Raw genomic sequence first — 23,364 nt, 5'->3', positions numbered from 1 at the left:
ATAAACTCAAAAAAATCTTTCTTCATCTCTCTTGGGTAGAGGAGTCTCTCCTGCCGTGACATGGAAACTTCTCCACAAGAAGCAGCTCTTTCCTGGCTTTTAATTTTAATTTAATTTCCATGAAACAAACAAAGTCCATTGCGAGATAGCTGTGGTTGCGAGGTCCGGCCGTGAGGATTTTGGCCGGACGGTCTCGGCGTTGTGGTCACTCTGGATTTTGGACTGGCCCCATGGTCAGTCCTGGTGGCCCTGGGCCAACCTGGCCACGTGGGGCCGTCCCCAGGCCAGAGGAAAATGGGCTTTTCTTGGGCTTCCTTGGTTTCTCTAAAATCTGCTTTTCCACAGAGGCGTGTCCAGCTCCGCTCAGCGGTGTCAATCACAAACCCAGCCCGGTGATTGGCTCCTCAGACCCTGCCAGCGGGTTGGCTCCGCCCCCACAGAGAACCAACCCCGCAGCTCTCCCCCAGCTAAAAACCTGTCAAAGCAGAGTCAGGAGAACCCCAAATCCACCCCAATTCAGCCCCAAATCCACCCCAAATCCGTCCCAACTCTGCCCCAAATCTGCCCCAACTCTGCCCCAAATCTGCCCCAAAATCCACCCAAGTCTGCCCCAAATCAGCCCCAAATCTGCCAAATCCACCCCACCCTGGCTCTGTCCCCCTCCCGGGTCCCACCTCCTGCTCCCCAGGGCTCCAGGGATGGTTTTCCACGCTCACCTCTGGATTTGCAGTAGTACACGAGGAAAATCGATAACAGCGATGCAATTTCAACCCCGGCTACGGCGCCGATCCTGATCCAGCTGCCGGAGTGGGCACCTGGAAATGGAAGAAGATCCCCCCAAAAAATCTGTCTCTTTCTGGCATTGGGGCAGAGGGAATTCGGCCTCAAATCCCGCCCTGATCCCTCATTCCAGGGGATCTCACTCCAAGCCAGGGCAGAGGCGGCGCTGGACGAGGACGAGCGGCTTGGGAGAGGCAGCGGCAGGAGAACCCCAGAATCCCCAAATCCCCAAATCTCCAAATCCCCAAATCCCCAAACCCCCAAACCCCCAAATTCCCAAATCCCCAAATCCCCAAATCCCCAAACCCCCAAATCCCCAAATTCCTAAATCCCACAGTTGTTGGGTGAGAAAGGAACTCTGGAGATCTCCCAGCTCTGCCAGGACAGGGTGACCCAGAGCCGGGGACATGGGGACAGGGCCAGGTGGGTTTGGGGTGGCTCCAGAGGGTGACACTCCGTGGGAAGAGGTCCTCAAATGGAGGTGGAACTTCTTGGGGTTGGGTTTGTGGCCACCACGCCTTGTCCTGTCCCTGGCACAGACATGGAAAAGCCGCCCCGGGCACTTGGGGACACTCAGGGACACTCGGGAGCACGGCTGGACATGGGCAGGGCTGGACATGGGCAGGGCTGGACATGGGCAGGGCTGGCAGCTTACCTGGGCTGGGAGGGCGCGTGGAGTTTCCTGGTGAGGGGAGAGAACAGGACAGGGGTCAGAGCTTCCCTCTGCATCCCAGGGAGAGCCAGAGCCCCGGACAGAGGGATCAGCCCAGCCCATCCCCAAATCCCAGCTTTTCCTGCTCTCAGGGATCAGGATCAGCCCATCCCCAAATCCCAGCTTTTCCTGCTCTCAGGGATCAAGATCAGCCCATCCCCAAATCCCAGCTTTTCCTGCTCTCAGGGATCAGGATCAGCCCATCCCCAAATCCCAGCTTTTCCTGCTCTCAGGGATCAGGATCAGCCCACCCCACCTTTCCCCGCCTGTCCCCGGCTCTCACCTGTGCAGAGCACCCCGGGGTTGGTGATGGTGACGCTCCTGCTGCTGACGGGGTTCCGTGCCGTGCACGTCAGCGACTCCAGCTTGTCCCAGGATGATTTGTTCAGCGGCAGCAGGGGCCCCTCAGCCCATGGCTGATCCCAGGTGTAGGAGACGTTCCCGAAGCCGGCGCCGGGCGCGGAGCAGCGCAGGGAGGAGCTGCAGCTCCTGCCCGAGCAGTTCCGGGCCTCGCAGGTCACCGTGGGCTCTGCCAGCTCCTCTGGGGGCACAGGGGGGTCACAAACCTCTCCTTTAGTGTGAAACCCCCCAAAACAGCACCGAAAGCACCCCCAAAACAGCACCAAAAGCACCCCCAAACCAGCACTGAAAGCACCCCCAAAACAGCACTTACTGAACACCTGCAGGGTGAAGGTGGATCTTTTTTTCCCAATGGTTACAGAGTAGGTCCCGGCATCCTCCATCCTCAGCTGGGAGATGGTGAGCGCGAGGCCGTTCTCAGAAACAGCAAAACGGGTTTTGAATTTGTCTTTGAAAAATATGACGTGAAGAGGATCCTTAAATGCCACAGTCACTATGGGTTCATTCCCAAAAAACCAGAGTGCTGTCTTTCCATCTGGGTTGTGGGTGCGGAAGGTCATGGACCTGCCCATGACCCCGATCACCTCCTTGGGGTGACTGGCGCTCACTGGGGAGAGAAAATGGGGAGGGAACATGAGATGGGGGTGGGATGGAGGTGGGATGAAATGGGATGAAGCTGGGATCAAGTTGGGATGAAGCGGCTGAACCCAGAGGATGAAGCGGCTGAACCCAGAGGATGAAGCGGCTGAGCCCAGAGGATGAAGCCCATCCGGGCTGGGGCTGTTTGGGGGCTCATGGGGGGCTCATGGAAGGGTCCCTGGGTGAAGGAAGAGCACGAGGCCACCCCCAGGCCGAGCCCCCGCAGCCTCGTGAGCAGCCTCGCGCCAGGGAGGCTGGAGAGGAACTGAGAGGGAAAGGAGAATGAGGAGGAGCTGGAGACAGCCTGGCCCTGGGCACTGCCAGGGCTGCGTGGGGCAGCTCCACCACGGCTCCTCCAGGCTGAGCACTGCCCGTGGCCCCGCGGAAGGGAACCTGGAAACCGCGGACTCGCCCCAACAGCTCCATGAACTTCTCACGTTGGGGGCACCAGACCTGGTGGGATCTCAGCATTCCAGGTGGGATCTCAGCATTCCAGGTGGGATCTCACCACTCCAGAGATGAGAACCCTCCCACGCTCCTTTGGATGCAGCCCAGGAGAAGGTCCAGGATCCCTCTGGACCCATCCCTTCCCTCCAGTGACCACAGCACGGCCTTGGCTCACCAATTCAAGGAGGAAGGAGTTGTTTTTGCTATTTTCGTGACTTCCCATTTCCAATTCACCATGTTATACAGTTTATACTGGGAATGGGGTTCTCCTTCTCAGTTTTTCTAACAGGGAACTGATCCTGGCCCAGCCCTGAGGTCGGGGTCTGGCTCCCTCAGCCTCAGCCGCCTCCAGGACACGGACAGAGGCGTCTCTCTGAGCACGTGGCAAGAAAAAGCTGCAGGTGAAGACAAACTAGCAGGAAATTTACTGAATAATGCAGCCACCAGGTGGTTCATGTGCTAAACCCCCCAGAGGCTGTGGGGAAGGGCTGGGGCTGAACCTTGCCCAATTCCCTTCATTTAAGCCAAAAAACACCCCAGGATGAGACCTCCAAAAACCGGGAGGCAACGTGGAGAGGAGCAGGAGCTGAAGGCAGAGCAGGATGTCCGGAGAACATCTGGAGCAGAGGCTGGACCAGAGGTGGACACCAGAGATGGACATCAGAGATGGACCCAGAGATGGACATTAGAGATGGACACAGAAATGGACACAGAGATGGACCCCAGAGATGGACACAGAGATGGACACAGAAATGGACACAGAGATGGACCCCAGAGATGGACACAGAGATGGACACAGAGATGGACCCCAGAGACGGACCCCAGCCCTCTCCCAGCAGGTTTCCATGGCATCAGGAGCTCCACGGCAGCCCTGGATCCCAACGTTGGGCACAAATCCACCCCATGGAGCTGCTCTGCTGGTCCCAACCATCCCTCGACTCCAAAAACCCCAAAACCACCCCAAGATCTCCTTCCCAGGGGACCCGGCACTCACCGGTTTGGTGGAGGAGCACGAGGATGGCGAGATGAGGGATCCAAAACACGTCCATGGGTGTCCAGAAACGGAGAGGACTTGAGGGCATCAGCACCCAAAAATGGGCACCACAAAGAGGAAGAGGAAAAGTGCCTGGGTGGTTTTTTCAGTGGCTGGGTGGAGGGGAGGGCTTTGGATGTGGTTTGTGACAAAAATGACGCATCAAGAAAAGGCAATTAGCACTTCAACGCGAATTTCAGGTGTTTAAACAAAAAACCCACTCCGTTCCCAAGGAGAGGTGAGGGTGGGACGAAGAGTGTCACCGTGGCCGTGTGTGACAAATGGCTCGGGTGCTCGGACCAGCCTGGAGAGCGTTATCCCAGGGAATGTCACGGCTCAGGAACCGGCGCCCATGGACTGAGGCCTTCAGTCCTCCCTGAGGAGCGAGGCTGAGCCCAAATCGTGGAATGGTTTGGGTGGGAAGGGACCTTGAAGCTCATCCTGTGGGCAGGGACAGCTCCCACCACCCCCAGGCTGCCCCAAGCCCTGTCCAGCCTGGCCTCGGGCACTCCCAGGGATGGGGAATCCATGGAACCACCCGGGCCAAGGAAGGACCGATCCCTAAAATCCCGTCTAAAACCCCCATGGAACGGGCTGAAAACGCCTGCAGGCACAGGGTGGGATTTTGGGGTGTCTGTGCAGGGGCTGGATATTTGCGGATGTTTGGACATTTGCTAATATTTTCAAATATTTGATTTTTGGGCTCTTTGTCACACTCGTGGCTCAGGATATTAATATCGCGTGCAGGATATTTCAAAATTCCACAATTTTTGCATCCCTCGTGGCATTACTCCCCCCTGACAGCCTCAGCACAAGGAGCTCTGTCCTTACTTTGGGGACACCTGGGATGGGGACACGGCTTCAGGTCACCCTCAGCCTTTTGTCACCTGTCACCTGATTCTGGGGCTGATTTCCATCACTTTGTCCCCTGATTTTGGGGCGGATTTTTGTCACCACTGGACCCTGATTTTGGGTCCGAATTTTGTCACTTCGTACCTGATTCAGCGGCTGATTTTGTCACCTCTGTCACCTGATTTGGGGTTGATTTGAACAGGAAGCAAAGGGCAGGAAATGGCTCTGGGTTCTCTTTATTTGCCTTATTTGAGCTAAAAACCCTCTGGAGGCTGGATGTGGGATCAGAAAAAACCCTAAAATCCCCCTGGTGGCTTTAAGGGGGCTTGAGGGACAGAAATATCTTGAATATCCATAGAAATATCTCCAATATCCGTGAAAATCTCTCATCTAAAGGGGGATCCCATTAATCCATAGAAGCACCTCCAATTGTAGTGGTTTTGATTCGTGACCAGGCAGAAACACCAATTCAGTGAAGAGCTTTGGGTTCACCAAACTGAGTCTGGCCTGGCTGCTGAGTCTGGCCTGGTTTAGTCTGGCCTGGCTGCTGAGTCTGGCCCTCCCCAGCCCAGCCAGGCTCAGGTGAGCATCTGCAGAGCCCGGGCTGTCACGGCTGAGATGGACACACACTTGTGCAAAGACAGGAACGGTACCTCCTTTATTATTACAAACTGTTGTTACAAAATTGTTATTACAAATTATTACAAATTGTTCCTGAGTCTTAGACAGGAACGGTACCTCCTTTATTACCAAAAACTGTTTTCAAGTTTTTTACCCCTAAACCAAAGGGGTGATATAAATATTTAGCTACACCAAAACAGGCGATTGCACTCCCTTGAGAAATCAAGACCTTATTGCATTGTACTTGTGCAAAGATGTGAATGTCAAGTACTGAAACGGTGGCGTTTAAACACTGCTGTTCCCTGAGGCACGCATCCTCTCCCTGCAGACATCCCTGGTTTTGTCTGTTCTATCGGTTTCCATGCTAATGGCCTTGCCTTCTTCATCGCTGTGGGTAAACTTGTGTTTTATCAATTTGTGCTCCTGCGGGCTCAGTTGTTTGTAAACCAGCGGCTGAGCCCGTCCATGCTCTCAGTGTTTCCATCCTCCTCTAGTGAGAGAAGAGGGACAAAATGGTGGCGGGTAGAGGGGCAACATGAAGGCACAAAATGGTGGCGGGTAGAGGGGCAACATGAAGGCACAAAATGGTGGCGGGTAGAGGGGCAACATGAAGGCACAAAATGGTGGCGGGTAGAGGGGCAACATGAAGGCACAAAATGGTGGCGGGTAGAGGGGCAACATGAAGGCACAAAATGGTGGCGGGTAGAGGGGCAACATGAAGGCACAAAATGGTGGCGGGTAGAGGGGCAACATGAAGGCACAAAATGGTGGCGGGTAGAGGGGCAACATGAAGGCACAAAATGGTGGCGGGTAGAGGGGCAACATGAAGGCACAAAATGGTGGCGGGTAGAGGGGCAACATGAAGGCACAAAATGCTGGCATGTAGAGGGGCAACATGAAGGCACCGAGGTCAGTGAAGAGGAAGCTGGCACCCAGATGAGAGGGGTGAGGAGATGCCTTTAATTTTGGGCTGAAATCCTGAGAAAAAGAGAGCCTTGGACAGCTCATCTTTCTGACAGTGCCCCATAAACTGACACGGCCCACGAACACAGCTCGGGAAAAACTTGTGGAAAATGGGAGGAACTTCCTGATTGCAGATTTCCTTGGGTGGCTGCTGTTCCTGGAGGGAGCCACGAGAGAACGGTTTCCTTGTGGAGAAGTTGCCACAACATTAACCAGAGGGACTTCTCTCCCAAAGTGAAACGGAGAAAGGCAGTTCTAGAGGTAAAAAACTGACTGAAATTTTAGGTTTTGTCTCTTTGCATTAGCAGTAGGAAAAGAAAAGTTGTAGGGGGAAGAGGAATTTTAATTGTTAGTGTTCCTTCATTTTAGTCGCCGTTAAATAAATATAAAAACAAACTATAAAAATAAATAGAAAAGTAAAGAATAATAGGAAAAAGAATAAATAAATAAATAAATAAATAAATAAATAAATAAATAAATATTTTTTCTTAATAGTGTTTTCAAGTTCTGGCCCTGCTTTGCCGTTCCCTAATCCTACCTCCCGAGAAGAAAAGGGCAATTACATTCCAGTGAGTGGTATTGAAATTCTCTCAACAGAGAGAGACGTAATTCTCTCTGCCAGGATTTTTCCTGGGGAAGGGAGTGACAAAGCTCAGAGAGAGAGAAGAGAAAACAGTTCCTGTCTCTGCTTGCTGCCTCTGTTGTTTGGCACATGGGAAATGTGTGATGGGGATTGTTTACCAAGAGTAACAGAGCTGTTAGCTGGACTCTGGTGATGGTTTTTTGGGTGGGTTGGCCAATTAAGTCAAAGCTGTGTCGTGACTGTCCGGTAATGGTCACGGGTTTTTCTAGTTAGTGTATAGTACTGGTAATACAGTACAGTATAGATTAATAGTAATAATATAGAATGACTTAATAATAATAACAAAGTATGGCTTAATAACAATAATATAGTATCGATTATTAATACTATAGTATATCTTAATAATAATTATTAAGCTATACTGTATTATTATTATAGCTCAATAATAATAAAAATATAGTATAGCATACTAAAGCATTTTACTCAGCCTTCTGAAATCAGGGAGTCAGGGCACATTATTCCCACGACGGGGCTCGTGCTGCCGCTAGTGATTAGGGGCAGCTAATCACTAAGCCCATTACACCAATTTCAGTGCATTAACCGAGAAATCTCAAATTAGTGAACCAAAACCGCTACACAAGATCGGCGTTTCTGTCCAGTTTCAAACTGAAGCTGGCACAACAAGGAAGTCTGAATATCCATTGGCCAAAAACACAGCATCCCAAAAAACACATTTCCTGTCAAACCACCACACGTTCTCTCGTGGCTGCCTGGAAATCTGCAATTGTGAAGCGCTCCCATCGTTCACAGCCTCCCCGCAGCTGCCTTCAGGGGCCATGTCAGCTTCCTGGGCTGATATTTTTCAGGTTGAGCTATTCCAGCATAAAAACAAAAGTTCTTTTAATCCGTCTCCGGGAACAGAGGGCAAGGTTTTTCACCTTTCTCATCCCTCTCTGTTCAAACTTCTCATTGGATCACAGCTACTGCAACATCTGCTCATTCCAATGCTGATGCTTTTGCTCATGGCTGTGGTTGAATGCCTCATCCTCCCATGAATTACAGGGAAAAAACAAAGTCTGATGTATCAAATATATCTTCACCATAGCCTTACAAAAGCATTTCAGCCCAAGACCAAGGCATCTCCTCAATCCCCTCCCATCTAAAATTTGATTCCCTCCTCACTGACCTCAGTGTCCCATGTTGTTTTCTTTATGCGCTTTCACCTTGTCCTTTCCTCATCTGGGAGAGAATTAGTGTTTGTAGGTCTGTTTGTTCTCAAGCTTTGTCAACTGAATCAGTTTTCGTAGTGTTGTACAGCACCAAAGGGTTGATCTGCTTCAGGCTCAGATTCCTCGGCCTGCCCCTCGCCGTCCGTCAGGCGGTCCCCAGTGACACCGTGTGAGTGGCCAGCGCTGCTCCTGCGCCTTTCCTTCATCCAGAGCACCGCTAAAAAGGAAAAAAGACCCAACCTGCTGTGGCTGCTTTTGCCCTTCTGTCTGCAGCACCCCTGGCTGAAAGCGGCCAAGCACAGATCGCTGCAGGTGTGCTGAGAGAGCGGCGGCTGCGCGGCGCTGCCCCGGCCGTGAGGATTTTGGAGCTGCCCCCAGTGCTGGCCCCGAGGCTGCTCCTGGTGCTGGTCCTGGCCCTGAGGCTGCTCCTGGTGCTGGGACAGTCCTGGTAGCTGCTCCTGGTGCTGGTCCTGGCCCTGAGGCTGCTCCTGGTGCTGGGACAGTCCCGGTGGCTGCTCCTGGTGCTGGTCCTGGCCCTGAGGCTGCTCCTGGCACTGGGACAGTCCCGGTGGCTGCTCCTGGTGCTGGTCCTGGCCCTGAGGCTGCTCCTGGTGCTGGGACAGTCCCGGTGGCAGAAACCTCAGCCCAACCCCGCGCCAACCTGGCCGCGTGGGGCCAGCCAGGAACCCGTCCCCAGGCCAGAGGAAAAAGGGCTTTCCTTGGGCTTTGTTGGTTTTTAAAAAATCTGCTTTTCCACAGAGGTGTGTCCAGCTCCTCTCAGCGCTGTAGCCGGGTGTCAATCATCGGAGCCAGCCAGGTGATTGGCTCTTCAGGCCCTGCCAGCGGATTGGCTCCTCCCCACAGGGAACCAACCCCGCAGCCCCTGGGCTCTCCCCCAGCCAAAAACCCAAGAATCTGTTAAACCACGAGGGGAGACGAGACAGAGTCAGGAGAACCAAAATCAGCCCCAAATCCACCCCAAATCAGCCCCACCCTGGCTCTGTCCCCCTCCCAGGTCCCACCTCCTGCTCCCCAGGGCTCCAGGGATGGTTTTCCATGCTCACCTCTTTTATAGCAGATCATGAGGAAAATCACTAAAAGCGATAAAAGCGCTGGAGCTCCAATCGCGAAACAGATCGAAACCAAGCTGCTGGAGTGGGCACCTACAAAAGAAAGAAGATCCAGGGGCAACAACCCAAAATAAATCTGCTCTTTCTGGCATTGGGGCAGAGGGGATTTGGCCTCAAATCCCGCCCTGATCCCTCATTCCAGGGGATCTCACTCCAAGCCAGGGCAGAGGCGGCGCTGGACGAGGACGAGCGGCTTGGGAGAGGCAGCGGCGGGAGAATCCCAGAATCCCCAAATCCCCAAATCTCCAAATCCCACAGTTGTTGGGTGAGAAAGGAACTCTGGAGATCTCCCAGCTCTGCCAGGACAGGGTGACCCAGAGCCGGGGACACGGGGACAGGGCCAGGTGGGTTTGGGGTGGCTCCAGAGGGTGACACTCCGTGGGAAGAGGTCCTCAAACGGAGGTGGAACTTCTTGGGGTTGGGTTTGTGGCCACCACGCCTTGTCCTGTCCCTGGCACAGACATGGAAAAGCCGCCCCGGGCACTTGGGGACACTCAGGGACACTCGGGAGCACGGCTGGACATGGGCAGGGCTGGACATGGGCAGGGCTGGACATGGGCAGGGCTGGCAGCTTACCTGGGCTGGGAGGGCGCGTGGAGTTTCCTGGTGAGGGGAGAGAACAGGACAGGGGTCAGAGCTTCCCTCGGCATCCCAGGGAGAGCCAGAGCCCCGGACAGAGGGATCAGCCCAGCCCATCCCCAAATCCCAGCTTTTCCTGCTCTCAGGGATCAGCCCAGCCCATCCCCAAATCCCAGCTTTTCCTGCTCTCAGGGATCAGCCCAGCCCATCCCCAAATCCCAGCTTTTCCTGCTCTCAGGGATCAGGATCAGCCCATCCCCAAATCCCAGCTTTTCCTGCTCTCAGGGATCAGCCCAGCCCATCCCCAAATCCCAGCTTTTCCTGCTCTCAGGGATCAGGATCAGCCCACCCCACCTTTCCCCGCCTGTCCCCGGCTCTCACCTGTGCAGAGCACCCCGGGGTTGGTGATGGTGACGTTCCTGCTGCTGACGGGGTTCCGGGCCGTGCACGTCAGCGGCTCCAGCTTGTCCCAGGATGATTTGTTCAGCGGCAGCAGGGGTCCCTCAGCCCATGGCTGATCCCAGGTGTAGGAGACGTTCCCGAAGCCGGCGCCGGGCGCGGAGCAGCGCAGGGAGGAGCTGCAGCTCCCGCCCGAGCAGTTCTGGGCCTCGCAGGTCACCGTGGGCTCTGCCAGCTCCTCTGGGGGCACAGGGGGGTCACAAACCTCTCCTTTAGTGTGAAACCCCCCAAAACAGCACCGAAAGCACCCCCAAAACAGCACTGAAAGCACCCCCAAAACAGCACCGAAAGCACCCCCAAAACAGCACTGAAAGCATCCCCAAACCAGCACTGAAAGCACCCCCAAAACAGCACCAAAAGCATCCCCAAAACAGCACTAAAACCACCCCCAAAACAGCACTTACTGAACACCTGCAGGGTGAAGGTGGATTTTTTATCGCCAGCGGTTACAGAGTAGGTCCCGGCATCCTCCATCCTCAGCTGGGAGATGGTGAGCGCGCGGCCGTTCTCAGAGACGGCAAAACGGGTTTCGAATTTGTCTTTATGAAATTCAGGGTTAGACGGGTCCTCAAATTCCACAGTCACTATGGCTTCATTCCCAAACTCCCAGAGTGCTGCGTTTCCATCTGTGTTTCCATCTGTGCTGTGGCTGTGGAAGGTCACGGAGCCACCCACGGTCTTCACCACCTCCGTGGTGTTGCTGGCTGTCATGGTTTGAGACTGGGACAATGCCAGTGCCCCCATGGAGATACCCTCTCCCTGGTAGCTGCTGTGAGATGCGACCAGGAATAAGAAAAGCAGGCTCCAGCTTAGGAAAGAAAAGAAAACAGAACTTTATTAACTACTCTACAACTATAGATAAAAGGAACATACACACACAGGAAAATGAAAACTTCACAAATGCATTTCCTCCTCCCCCCACCAAATTTCCAACACAATACATCTATTCCTCAAATCACCAACTCTCGGTCCAGCACCGCCCTTCAGACAATCAATCCTCAGTTCATCAAGAGGAGAGGAGTCCTTCTTGTGCCATGGGCTTCCCCTGGAAACACAGCTGAAGCCTCGTGTGTTTCTGTGTCACTCGTGGCACTGCCCAGAGTACATCTGCCATCGTGACTTCTTCCTTTCCATGTCCAGTGCTCTCACCACTGAACACGGACCAGAGCTGCTTCTAGGGTTGTCTTTTAAGGATGCTCTGTCCCGATCCAAAAAAGGCACAGTCTCTCCTTTGGGACACCTGTCCCCACAATCTCTCCTTTGGGACACCTGTCCCCCCTATATTTTCACCCCCTGGGGCCGAGGGGCACCAACACTGAGCAGTCTCTGTATCACAAGGAACATGGGTCTGTCCATCTCTCCTTTGGGACACCTGTCCTCACAATCTCTCCTTTGGGACACCTGTCCCCCCCATATTTTTCCACCCCCTGGGGCCGAGGGGCATCAACACTGAGCAGTCTCTGTATCACAAGGAACATGGGTCTGTCCATCTCTCCTTTGGGACACCTGTCCCCACAATCTCTCCTTTGGGACACCTGTCCCCACAATCTCTCCTTTGGGACACTTGTCCCCCCCATATTTTTTCACCCCCTGGGGCCGAGGGGCACCAACACTGAACCCTCTTGGTTCTGAGGCATTGCCTCCCCCTAGATGCAGTCTCTGTGTCACAAGGAACATGGTTCTGTCCATGGCTGTACAAAAAGAGTCCAGGAAAAGCCACTCCATCATCTCTTCCCACTAGGATTCTTCTCTTCCACTACTTCTCACTCGCCCAGACCTCTCTCACACTTGCACATTCCTTCCTCATCTTCCACTCTATCTTCTAGGAAAGGTCAATGTTCTGTAAAGTTCTCATTCTCCAAAAAGGGGTTAAAAGCTCCTACAAGCGGCCGGCTGCACCCCCCCTCCATCTCCGTCCCAGCCGTGCTGCCGGCACAGGCCCATGTTTATCCAGGTTCAAGGTTACAGTCCCAGGCAGCGGCTCTCTTTCTCTCTCTCTCTTTCTCTCTCTCTCTCTCTCTCTCTCTCTCTCTCTGTCTCTCAGGGCGGGCTGCCCGGTGCCTCCCGGTGTCTCTCTCTCTCTCTTCCACCCTTCCACCCCCGGGCTGAGGCCTACCTCTCCCGGCCACATGGGTGACCCAGCCCTGCCCAGCCTGGCCCCGGGCACTGCCAGGGCTGCGTGGGGCAGCTCCACCACGGCTCCTCCAGGCTGAGCACTGCCCGTGGCCGCAGGGAAGGGAACCTGGAAACCGCGGACTCACCCCAACAGCTCCATGAACTTCTCACGTTGGGGACACCAGACCTGGTGGGATCTGACCACTCCAGGTGGAATCTCACCATTCCAGTTTGGAATCTCAGCATTCCAGTTTGGAATCTCACCATTCCAGTTTGCATCTCACCATTCCAGGCGGGATCTCGCGATGGGATGCAGGGAGGGGAGGAATAAGGGGATGGCGGCGAGGAGGAGGAGGAGGAGGAGGAGGAGGAGGAGGAGGAGCGGGGGGGGGCTGAGAAAGCGGAGAGGGGGGAAGGGAGCCACAGGGCAGCCCCGCAGGACGGGAGGAAGGCGGGAAGGAGAAGGGAGGGAGGGAAGGAGGGGGAAAATGGGGAGGAGAGGGGGGGAAATAGGGGAGGGGGTGGCGGGAGAAGGAGAGGAAAAAGAGGAAGGCGCCAAGGAGCCGCGGGGAGCCGGAGCAGGGGAAGCCCCCGCCGGGCACTCGCCAGCCCCGAGCGGAGCCCGCGCCTCAGCGGCCGCTCCGGGGCCGCCGCTCCGAGCTTCGCCCGCCCGGGGGGATGGAGAGGGGCCGGCTGCGGGTTTGGGGGACTCCGGACTCCCCGGTTCTCTCACCTCTTGCCGGCCAGCGGGGCCATGCCTGCCCTGCCTCCTCCGCTGCTCTCCTCGTCCGCGCCTGGCAGTGACGAGATCCGTGAGCCTCCTGTGAGAAACCACACCCACTTTCCAAACTTCTGGAAGTTTGGTAAACTTTGACAAAATACAGCAAAGCGATGAGAAAGGGACGAGTGGGCGACAAGCCCAGTCAATGAATAATTGGCCGCGCCCAGCCGCTTCCTTTCCGCTTACCTGGCCGCTCTCCAAACCCGCAAATTCTTACTCAGCGGTGCAGGAATCTTCTTTACCAAGAAGATTCTGTTCGCTTGCCAAGATCAGGTGCTTTTACCTCAGTCCGCGCCCCCTGGATGGCAGGATTGACTGATAAAGGCTACAGGGCAAACTCTGCCTTCTCCCCGCACGCCCCGGGCAACCCGGGCTGTCCCGGGGCAGCAGTGCCGGGGCAGGGAACGGAGCTATGGGGGTGCCATGGATACGAATTAAATATCTGTGCATAATGTTATCGATACACAATATTGGCTTTTAATGTTATAGATACACAATATCGGCTTTTAATGTTATAGATACAAATATTGGCTTTTAATGTTATAGATACACAATATCGGCTTTTAATGTTACCAATACAAATATTGGCTTTTAATGTTATCGATACACAATATTGGCTTTTAATGTTACAGATACACAATATTGGCTTTTAATGTTATCGATACACAATATCGGCTTTTAATGTTACCGATACAAATATTGGCTTTTAATGTTATAGATACAAATATTGGCTTTTAATGTAATAGATACACAATATCGGCTTTTAATGTTATCGATACAAATATTGGCTTTTAATGTTATAGATACAAATATTGGCTTTTAATGTTATCGATACACAATACTGGCTTTTAATGTTATCGATACAAATATTGTTTTTTTGCAAATGTTAAAATGGATTCTTTATGTGTGATGTTAAACAGTGCCAGGGCAGGGGAAGGGAACTATGGAGATGTCATAGATACAAATTATATATGTAAATATAATAGATTTATATAATAATTTAAATAATTATAATATAATTTATATATCTAATTTATATAATTTATAATTTAAATAATTATAGATATATAATATTGGCTTTTAATGTTATAGATGCATAATATTGGCTTTTTGCAAATGTTAAAATGGATTCTTTATGTGTGATGTTAAACAGTGCCAGGGCAGGGGAAGGGAGCTATGGGGATGTCATAGATACAAATTATATATGTAAATATAATGTTATAGATATATAATATTGGCTTTTAATGTTATAGATATATAATATTGGCTGTTAATGTTATAGATACACAATATTGGCTTTTAATGTTACAGATACATAATATTGGCTTTTTGCAAATGTTAAAATGGGTTCTATATGTGTGATGTTAAACAATGATGGGGTGGGGTAAGGGAGCTATGGGGATGTTATAGATACAAATTACATATGTAAATATAATGTTATAGATACATAATATTGGCTTTTAATGTTACAGATATATAATATTGGCTTTTAATGTTATAGATACATAATATTGGCTTTTAATGTTACAGATATATAATATTGGCTTTTAATGTTACAGATACACAATATTGGCTTTTCGCAAATGTTAAAACGGATTCTTTATGTGTGATGTTAATGTAACTTTGTTATAAAGATGTATACGTATTTGTATAAAGATATATACAAAACAAAAAAGGTGTTTTTGTTTCTGCTGTTAATTAAGCTCAGGGAAATAGCTGATACAAGTGTGCTTGCGTTAAAGTGCCTGCTTGGGCGGGATAACAGCCAGTGCACGCGGGACGAGCACACCTGGACAGATGCGCCGACCATCGGGACGAGCACACCTGGACAGATGTGCCAACCATCGGGACGAGCACACCTGGACAGATGCGCCAACCATCGGGACGAGCACACCTGGACAGATGTGCCAACCATCGGGACGAGCACACCTGGACAGATGCGCCAACCATCGGGATGAGCACACCTGGACAGATGTGCCAACCATCGGGACGAGCACACCTGGACAGATGCGCCAACCATCGGCCCTCACCCTCTGAAGGCAGAGCGGGCCAGGGCCCAGGAACTGGAGGGGATAAGAATGGACTAAAGAGCCAAGAAAATGCACGCTCTAAAAAGGGAGACCCCAGGAGAGGCCACGTAAAGCAGCTCCTGGAAAATGTAAACTAATTTATGGGTATGCATCGGGGTCTATGAATATGCAACAGGCTGGTGTAATCAAAAGGTATTTGCGGGGTATCCCGGAGGATAACAGTGTGCTCTTGGCTGATGCCGTAACAGCCTTCGCTCTGTGGTCCCTGTCTCCCATTGTCCTTTATTAAACTTCTTAAACTTTCACCGGGGAGTGGGCGTGTTTCGCACAGGGAGAACAGAGGCCACCTAAACAAGAAACCACCATAAACCTCCCACCGCCATCAGGCACCAGGCAGGGAGGGCATTGCCACGGGGCCGTGATTTCTGACATCTGGCTGCTCCCAAACCCTGCCCTGCCACCAGCCCGGGCCTGAAAAATGCACGTATTGTATGGTTGGCTTTTCGCAAATATGAAAATGAATATTATATGTGTTGTGTTAGAAAGTGACGCTGTATTAATTCTCTTAAGGAGTGTGTTAAATGTAGTTTTAGGTTATAAAAAATTGTTAAAATAGAAACGATGCTATGTAGGATTCTTTTTTTAAAGAAAGGACTCGCACTGAGATAGCGGCCACAGGACACCTGGATCTTTCAGAGAACAAGAATTTATTGCTCCATTATCAGGAGAAATGAACTTCTTCCTGCCTCGAAGGTGCTGTCAGGATTCGGAGGTAGAAATTGGCAGTGACCAGACAGAATCCTGTGTTTGAATGGAATTTATGCATCCTGCATGAGGTGTATGAATATGCAACAGGCCATTGCTTTTAAGGGTTAAGCCTCTGTTAATCTGTGTCCTTTTTTTGGGCTTATTTTGCCCAGAAAGAGGTACCTGGACTGTCCCTAACTCTTTGTTTTTGTTGTCTCGTATTGTCCTAATCCAAATTGTCCAAATTATTATTCCTCCAATCGTATTACTATTTTTATAACCATTTTATTACTATTAAACTTTTACAACGTTGAAAACAACCGGCTGGCGTTTTTCACAGCGGGCTGGGCTGGGGCTGGACAAGATTCTGCCACGGCTGGGATTCACCTCAACCAGCGGAGCCGTCGGTGACCATCCGGGCCAGACACGAGCCCTTTCCGTGCTTTTATCCTCCCTCAAGTGAGAGAAAAGAACAAACTCCAGGCACTGCAGAGCAGCACGTGGAGGCTCCTTGCCTGCGTCCAGCCCTTGTTTGACCGCCCCACACCGCTCCGGCCACGCCGGACACGCCGCTCGCCGCGGAGAGCTCCCTCTGATTGCTCTGGGGGTGCTCAGGGGCTTCCCAAAGGATCCCCCGGGATCAGCGGTGATTCCAGCATGGAACGGATCCCAGGGAGGCTCTGGGGATGCTCAGGGGGTTCCCAAAGGATCCTCAGGGGCTTCCCAAAGGATTCCCCCAGGATCAGCCGTGATTCCAGACGGGAACAGATCCCAGGGAGGCTCTGGGGCTGCTCAGGGATCCCCGAAGGATCCCCCCAGGATCCCCAAAGGATTCCCCCAGGATCAGCAGTGATTCCAGACGGGAACAGATCCCAGGGAGGCTCTGGAGTTGGTCAGGGATCCCCAAAGGATCCCCCCAGGATCCCCGAAGGATTCCCCCAGGATCAGCGGCAATTCCAGTCAGGAACGGATCCCGTGGAGGCTCTGGGGCTGCTCAGGGATCCCCAAAGGATTCCCCCGAGATTCCCAAAGGATTCCCCCAGGATCAGCGGTGATTCCAGCATGGAACGGATCCCGTGGAGGCTCTGGGGCTGCTCAGGGATCCCCGAAGGATTCCCTGGGATCCCCAAAGGATTCCCCCAGGATCAGCGGCAATTCCAGTCAGGAACAGATCCTGTGGAGGCTCTGGGGCTGCTCAGGGATCCCCGAAGGATTCCCCCGAGATTCCCAAAGGATCCCCCAGGATTCCCAAAGGATCCCTCAGGGGATCAGCGGCGATTCCAGCCAGGAAGGGATCCCAGGGAGGCTCAGGCCACGGGAAGGGTCACGCTGGCATAAACCGTCGTGGGCTCCTTGGAGGGGACAAAAGCGGGGACACAAAGGGGTCGGCGAGGTGGCTGGGCCGGGGGTGCCCCGCGGGGGGGGCGTTGGGGACAGTCCCCCTTACCTGGGACAGCGGGGAGCGTCCCCGCAGGGTTGGGGACCGGGCTGGGGACCGGGGGGCTCCGTCGGGGGCCGGGGGTGGCCCGGTGGCCGCGGCGTAGATGGTGGTGCAGGACGGGGGGGCGGCGCTGGGGGCGGCCCCTTTGGGCTTCTGAGGGAGGGGACAAAGGGTGGGCAGCGACCCCCGGCTCCCCACGGGGCCGCCTCGGCCCTGCCGCCCCCTTTGCCTGCCGGGGCTGTGCCCAGCAGGGGCTCGGAAAAGGGGGAAAATCCCGGAGTTTGTCCCCAAAGCCACCGTGGGACGCGGGGGACTCGGCAAGTTGCGTCACTCGGCTTTATCCCCGAGATTCCCAAATTCCCGCTGGGCTGGGCAGCAGGGATGGATGACCCCCCCGCAATGGCGCCCTTTCCTTTTCCCCCCTTTTCCCCCTTTCTCCCCCTTTTCCTCCCTTAATCCCCTTTTTGCCCTTCCTCCCTTTTTTATATTTTCCTCCCCTTTTCCCTTTCTTCCCCTTTTCTTTGCCCTTTCCCCCATACTTTCTCTCCCCTTTTTCCCCCCTTTTCCCCATTTCCCCCCCTTTTTCCCCCTTTTCCCCATTTCCCCCTTTTTCCCCATTTCCCCCCATTTTTCCCCTCTTTTGCTCATTTTCCCCTCTTTTCCCCATTTCCCCCCGTTTTTCCCCCATTTTCCCCATTTTTTCCCCATTTCCCCCTCACCTGCACACGCTGCACCTGGGCGTAGATGGTGGCGCTGGCCGGGGTGACCTGGGCGGGGTCTGGGGTGACCTGGGCGGGGTCCGGGGTGACCTGGGAGAGGCCTGAGCCACCTGTGGGGTGGGGAGGGGTCACACAATCCTGGGATCAGCCAGGTTGGAAAAGAATTCCAAGGCCTCCGAGTGCGAGCGGTGTCCGGCTCCCCCTTGGTCATCCCAAGGAATCTCCAGGAATTCCTCGGACACTCCGAAGCTCCATGAGCCCCTTCCAAGCCCTTTTCCCTTTTCCAGGGGGAATCTTCCCAAATTTCCAGCCCTGGCATGGCTCGAGGCCGTTCCCTCTTGTCCTGCTCCCGTTCCCTGGGATCAGATCCCAAATCCCCCCTGGCTGATCCCAAATGGCCCCTGGATCCCCCTTTTCTCCAGGATGAGCGCCCCCAGCTCCCACAGGAATTCTCCTTCCAGGATTTTCTCTGCCAGGAGCTCGTCCTGGGTCCCTCGGGGCTGAGCTGGGAGAGGATCCCAGTGATCCCAGCGATCCCAGCGATCCCAGCGATCCCAGCGATCCCAGTCCCATCTCCTGTCCCTCAGGTGGCCGCACGGAGACTGGTCACAGCCTGGGCTCGATGACCTCGGAATTCTTTCCCAACCTCTGGAATTTTGGGGGTCCCCACCCGGTCCAGGACCCCCCAAACTCACATTTGGCCGAGCGGGTGGCCCTGCAGGTGACAATGACCATGATGGCGAGGATGATGACGATGGCACTGAGCACCAGAGGGACCAGGAGCTCTCTCCTCACCCCACGGACATCTGGGACAGGAGGGGACACTCAGGGGAGGTGGCCCCGGGTCACGCAGAGCCTTTTGTCACCTCTGTCACCTGATTTGGGCACTGATTTTTGTCACTTTCTCCCCTGACTTTGGGGTGGATTTTCTCACCACTGTACCCTAATTTTGGGTCTGAATTTTGTCACTTTGTCACCGGATTTGGAGGCTGATTTTGTCACCTCTGTCACCTGATTTGGGGTTGATTTGAACAGGAAGCAAAGGGCAGGAAATGGCTCTGAGCTCTCTTTATTTGCCTTATTTGAGCTAAAAACCCTCTGAAGGCTGGATGTGGGATCAGAAAAAACCCTAAAATCTCCCTGGTGGCTTTAAGGGGGCTTGAGGGACAGAAATATCTTGAATGTTCATAGAAATATCTCCAATATCCGTAAAAATCTCCTGTCTAAAGGGGGGATCCCATTACTCCATAGGAATATTTCAAATATCCATAGAAATCTCTCAATTTCCCCCACAAATATCGCAAATTTCTGCCCAAATCCACCAAGTTCCCACCATCTGGATACCTCCAGAGCTTCCTTCCCACCCCACAACCCTGGGATTCTGAGGTTCTGGAATTCTGGGATTCTGGGGTTCCAGGATTACGGGATTCCAGGATTCTGGGCTTCTGGGGTTCCAGAATTCTGGGATTCTGGGGTACTGGGGTTCTGGAATTCCAGGATTCCAGGGTTCTATGATCCTGGGATTGCAGAATTCCAGGATTACAGGGTTCTGAGGATTCTAGGACTCCATGGTTCTGGGATTCTGGCGTTCTGGAATTCCCGGCTTCTGGGATTCCATGATTCTGGAATTCCAAGATTCAGGGATTCTGGGATTCCAGGGTTCCAGAAGAATCCCAGGATTCTAGTGTTCCAAGATTCTGGGATTCCAGAATTCTGGGATTCTGGGGTTCCAGGATTCTAGTGTACCAAGGTTCTGGGATTCCAGAATTCCAGGATTCCGGGGTTCCGGGATTCTAGGGTTCCATGATTCTGGGATTCTGGCGTTCTGGAATTCCGGGCTTCCGGGATTCCAGGATTCCAGGATTCCGGGATCCCAGGACCTACCCCTGTGCTGGGATCCGCACTGGGCGGCGTCGAAGGCGGCGCGGCCGCGGCTGACGCGGTTCTGGGCGGTGCAGACGCAGCCGAAGGCCGCGCTCCGCAGCGGGAACGAGAGCGCCAGGACGCTGCTGTTGGCCTGGCAGAGCCCCCCGGTGCCGTTGTCCCGGCTGTCCCGGCTGTCCCAGCTGTAGGAAACCTCGTCCCCCCGCTCCGAGGAGCAGCTCAGCTCCAGCCGGCAGCTCCCGTTGGACAATTCCCGTGCGAGGATCTGGATACTGGGATCGGCCACCCGCTCTGGGGAGAGACGAGAATGCCGGGATTTGCAATTGGAGGTCGCTGGTTTCCACCTCCTGCATCCCAGACCTGCTCCCAAAAGGCTGAGAACACCCAGGAAAAACAACCAGGAACATCCAGGAAAACAGCAGGAAATTCCAGGAAAAGGCTGGGAATGTCCAACAAAAAAAGCCAGGAGATTCCGGCAAAAAAGCTGGGATTGAGCTCCAGCTCTGGAAAAAGGAGAAATGGAAATTCCAGGATTTTTTGGACATCAAAGTGAGTGTTTCCCACCCCCTTGATCACCACCCACCTCCCAGACCTGCTCCCAAAATGTCAGAATCATCCAGGAAAGGCCTGAAGCATCCAGGAAAGGCCTGGAACATCCAGAAAAGGCCTGGAACATGCAGGAAAGGCCTGGAACACTCAGGAAAAGGCCTGGAACATGCAGGAAAAGGCCTGGAACACTCAGGAAAAGGCCTGGAACATGCAGGAAAGGCCTGGAACACTCAGGAAAGGCCTGGAACATGCAGGAAAGGCCTGGAACATGCAGGAAAAGGCCTGGAACATGCAGGAAAGGCCTAGAGCACTCAGGAAAGGCCTGGAACACGCAGGAAAGGCCTGGAACACTCAGGAAAAGGCCTGGAAAATGCAGGAAAGGCCTAGAGCACTCAGGAAAGGCCTAGAGCACTCAGGAAAGGCCTGGAACATGCAGGAAAGGCCTGGAACACTCAGGAAAAGGCCTGGAACATGCAGGAAAGGCCTGGAAAATGCAGGAAAGGCCTAGAGCACTCAGGAAAGGCCTGGAACATGCAGGAAAGGCCTGGAACACGCAGGAAAGGCCTGGAACATGCAGGAAAAGGCCTGGAACATGCAGGAAAGGTCTGGAACATGCAGGAAAAGTCTGGAACACCCAGGAAAAAGCTGGGATCACCATCTTGGCAATTCCCAGGGGATTTTTTTACCAAGCACTTCCAGCTGGATCTGCCAGACCTCCTCCTCCGAGCCCTTGTAGACGCTGTACTCATAGAGCCGTCCGTCGTCCCGGCTGGTGTTGAGGATTTCCAGGGAAAAGTTCTGCTTGTGGAAGCGCAGCCGCCCCGGCTCAAACTCCATGGGCTTCCCGCCCGAAACCCTCAGCAGGAGTTTCTTCTTGAGCGGCTTCCCGGTGATTTTTTTCCAGGAGGCTTCCCCGAATTTCTTCGTGCGGTTCTGCAGCTCGCGGGGCACCCGCAGCTGCGTCGCCTCCCCCAGAACCCCCAGCTGCGTTTCCCTGGCGCCGATCCCTGGGAAGAGGGGAGGGAGAAGGGTTGAGGCTCCCGGGGATCGTCCTCATCCCAGTCCTGGAGGAATCCTCTGGGATCGGGTCAGGGGTGGCGCTGGATCCAGCCTGGTGAGCCACAGGACCCCAGATCCACGGGAGAAACCTCCAGGTCCAAGGGAGAGACCTCAAATCCAAAGGGAAAGACCCCAAATCCAAGGGAAAGACCCCAAATCCAAAGGAGAGACCCTAAATCCAAAGGGAAAGACCCCAAATCAAAGGTGAGAACCCAAATCCAAAGGAGAGACCCCAAATCCAAAGGGAAAGACCCCAAATCCAAAGGAGAGACCCTAAACCAATTGTGAGACCCCAAATCCAAAGGTGAGACCCCAAATCCAAGGGAAAGACCCCAAATCCAAAGGAGAGACCCTAAACCAAAGGTGAGACCCCAAATTCAAAGGTGAGACCCTAAATCGAAAGGTGAGACCCTAAATCCAAAGGAATCTCTTTCCCAACTTCAAACATCCTGGAATTTTGGGAATTGCAGCCGCCTGGGAGCGGGCTCGGGTACAAATCCCGCATTTCCTTCTGGCTGAGGTGGTCCCAGGTTGGGTTTTTTTGAGAAAAAATTTGAGGGGTTTCATCTCCCACAGCCCGGAACTCCTGTGGGAGAATTCTTCCCCCCAAACCCCTTTGTTGTTTTTTATTCCAAGCCAATGATTCAGAATTTCCTTGATTTAGATTTTTCTTGACTCAGATTTTCCCTCATTTCTGGGTAAACAAATTTTGTTTTTGCAGGAAATTGTGAGAGGAGGAGGAGGAGGAGGAGGAGGAGGAGGAGCCAAATCTGGAGCTCCCAAAAGCAGAGAAGGGCCCCCATTGTGCCACCCTCACTTTTCCCAAAGCCTTTTTTCCATGGGTTTTGGCCCAGAAAGGAGAGAAAAAAGGAAAGGAAGAAAAAAGGAAGAAAAAAGGAAGAAAAAAGGAAGAAAAAAGGAAGAAAAAAGGAAGAAAAAAGAAAGAAAAAAGGAAGAAAAAAGGAAGAAAAAGGAAAAGGGAAACGGCCTCCTGCTAGTGGAACCTGGAATTTCAGCTGGAAGTCTGGGGCTCTCCAGACCCCCCCAAAACCAGGGATTGGCCCCATTTTCATGGAAGTTGTCCCATGGGAAAGGGTTGGGAGCCGGCGATCGTCAAGGTCCTTCCAGCCCAAACCATTCCATGATTTTATTCCTTGGGAATCTCCCAGCCCAGAGATCTGAGCCAATCCTCCAGGAATCTTCCTCTGGAACATCCCAACTCCCTCTGGCACTGAAATAATCCCTCAGGGCTCTCAGAACCCCGTTAAAATTCACCCAAATCCTTCACTTTTCCAGCTGATTTTTTCCCACCACATTCGAATCCCCTCTTCCCTTCGGGAGACTTCTGGGGACGCTCCTCACATCCCACCCGGAGCACCTCCACCCCAAAGCCCCAAACCCCTTCAGACCCACCCCAAAAAACCACCCCCAAAATCCAGAAAAAGCCACCCAAACCCCCCCCAAAAAATCCGTGAGGAAACCCCACGTACCCCAAAGAGCTGCGAGGGTGAGGAGCAGCCGGAGCCAGGCCCCGGAGCCCATCCCGGGATCACGGAGCCTCCGCTGCTCCGGGGCTCGGAGCAGGTGCTGACAGGAAGAACTTCACCCCAAGGCCTCTCATTTCCTGTTCTGTGAGGCTGATTGAGTCAAAA

At 53.4% G+C, this 23,364-nt stretch overlaps 3 protein-coding genes across 3 annotated transcripts; all 3 read right to left on the bottom strand.

The window, feature by feature from the left end:
• Positions 1 to 391: 391 nt before the first annotated feature.
• LOC136568173 (T-lymphocyte surface antigen Ly-9-like) lies at positions 392 to 4,004 on the bottom strand. Its single transcript, XM_066568044.1, has 5 exons — positions 3,933 to 4,004; positions 2,166 to 2,459; positions 1,776 to 2,033; positions 717 to 815; positions 392 to 475 (listed from the first exon to the last, which is right to left on the bottom strand). The coding sequence occupies exons 1-5, from the start codon at positions 3,985 to 3,987 to the stop codon at positions 468 to 470; spliced, it is 714 nt and encodes a 237-aa protein (XP_066424141.1). The 5' UTR covers positions 3,988 to 4,004; the 3' UTR covers positions 392 to 467.
• A 4,280-nt stretch (positions 4,005 to 8,284) lies between these two features.
• Positions 8,285 to 11,098, bottom strand: LOC136568137 (SLAM family member 7-like). Its single transcript, XM_066567987.1, has 4 exons — positions 10,792 to 11,098; positions 10,310 to 10,567; positions 9,926 to 9,952; positions 8,285 to 8,436 (listed from the first exon to the last, which is right to left on the bottom strand). Exons 1-4 carry the CDS (start codon positions 11,096 to 11,098, stop codon positions 8,285 to 8,287), a joined length of 744 nt encoding a protein of 247 aa, XP_066424084.1.
• A 6,269-nt stretch (positions 11,099 to 17,367) lies between these two features.
• On the bottom strand, positions 17,368 to 23,254 carry SLAMF1 (signaling lymphocytic activation molecule family member 1). The gene is made up of 7 exons (XM_066567986.1): positions 23,203 to 23,254; positions 21,340 to 21,660; positions 20,105 to 20,395; positions 18,916 to 19,026; positions 18,221 to 18,330; positions 17,508 to 17,654; positions 17,368 to 17,412 (listed from the first exon to the last, which is right to left on the bottom strand). The coding sequence occupies exons 1-7, from the start codon at positions 23,252 to 23,254 to the stop codon at positions 17,368 to 17,370; spliced, it is 1,077 nt and encodes a 358-aa protein (XP_066424083.1).
• Between the last annotated feature and the right edge of the window lie 110 nt (positions 23,255 to 23,364).

The sequence above is a fragment of the Molothrus aeneus genome, chromosome 31 (assembly GCF_037042795.1).
Source record: "Molothrus aeneus isolate 106 chromosome 31, BPBGC_Maene_1.0, whole genome shotgun sequence".
In the NCBI taxonomy this organism is placed as follows: Eukaryota; Metazoa; Chordata; class Aves; order Passeriformes; family Icteridae; genus Molothrus; species Molothrus aeneus.
Note: the sequence above shows the minus strand (reverse complement) of the source record. Positions and strands in the feature narration are given on the sequence as shown.

Bases quoted from the DNA above. Each gene is read 5' to 3' on its own strand.
- LOC136568173 (XM_066568044.1), bottom strand. From the start codon at position 3,987: ATGGACGTGTTTTGGATCCCTCATCTCGCCATCCTCGTGCTCCTCCAC. The intron at 2,460-3,932 runs GTGAGTGCCGGG...TTCTCTCCCCAG, and splicing joins CGTGCTCCTCCACCAAACCG to TGAGCGCCAGTCACCCCAAG. The intron at 2,034-2,165 runs GTAAGTGCTGTT...CTGTGCCCCCAG, and splicing joins CTTCACCCTGCAGGTGTTCA to AGGAGCTGGCAGAGCCCACG.
- LOC136568137 (XM_066567987.1), bottom strand. From the start codon at position 11,098: ATGACAGCCAGCAACACCACGGAGGTGGTGAAGACCGTGGGTGGCTCC. The intron at 10,568-10,791 runs GTAAGTGCTGTT...CTGTGCCCCCAG, and splicing joins CTTCACCCTGCAGGTGTTCA to AGGAGCTGGCAGAGCCCACG. The intron at 8,437-9,925 runs GTAAGCTGCCAG...TTTCCTTTTTAG, and splicing joins CACGCGCCCTCCCAGCCCAG to CGGTGCTCTGGATGAAGGAA.
- SLAMF1 (XM_066567986.1), bottom strand. From the start codon at position 23,254: ATGGGCTCCGGGGCCTGGCTCCGGCTGCTCCTCACCCTCGCAGCTCTT. The intron at 21,661-23,202 runs GTACGTGGGGTT...CCCTCTTCCCAG, and splicing joins CACCCTCGCAGCTCTTTGGG to GGATCGGCGCCAGGGAAACG. The intron at 17,413-17,507 runs GTAAGGGGGACT...GTCCCCTCCAAG, and splicing joins GACGCTCCCCGCTGTCCCAG to GAGCCCACGACGGTTTATGC.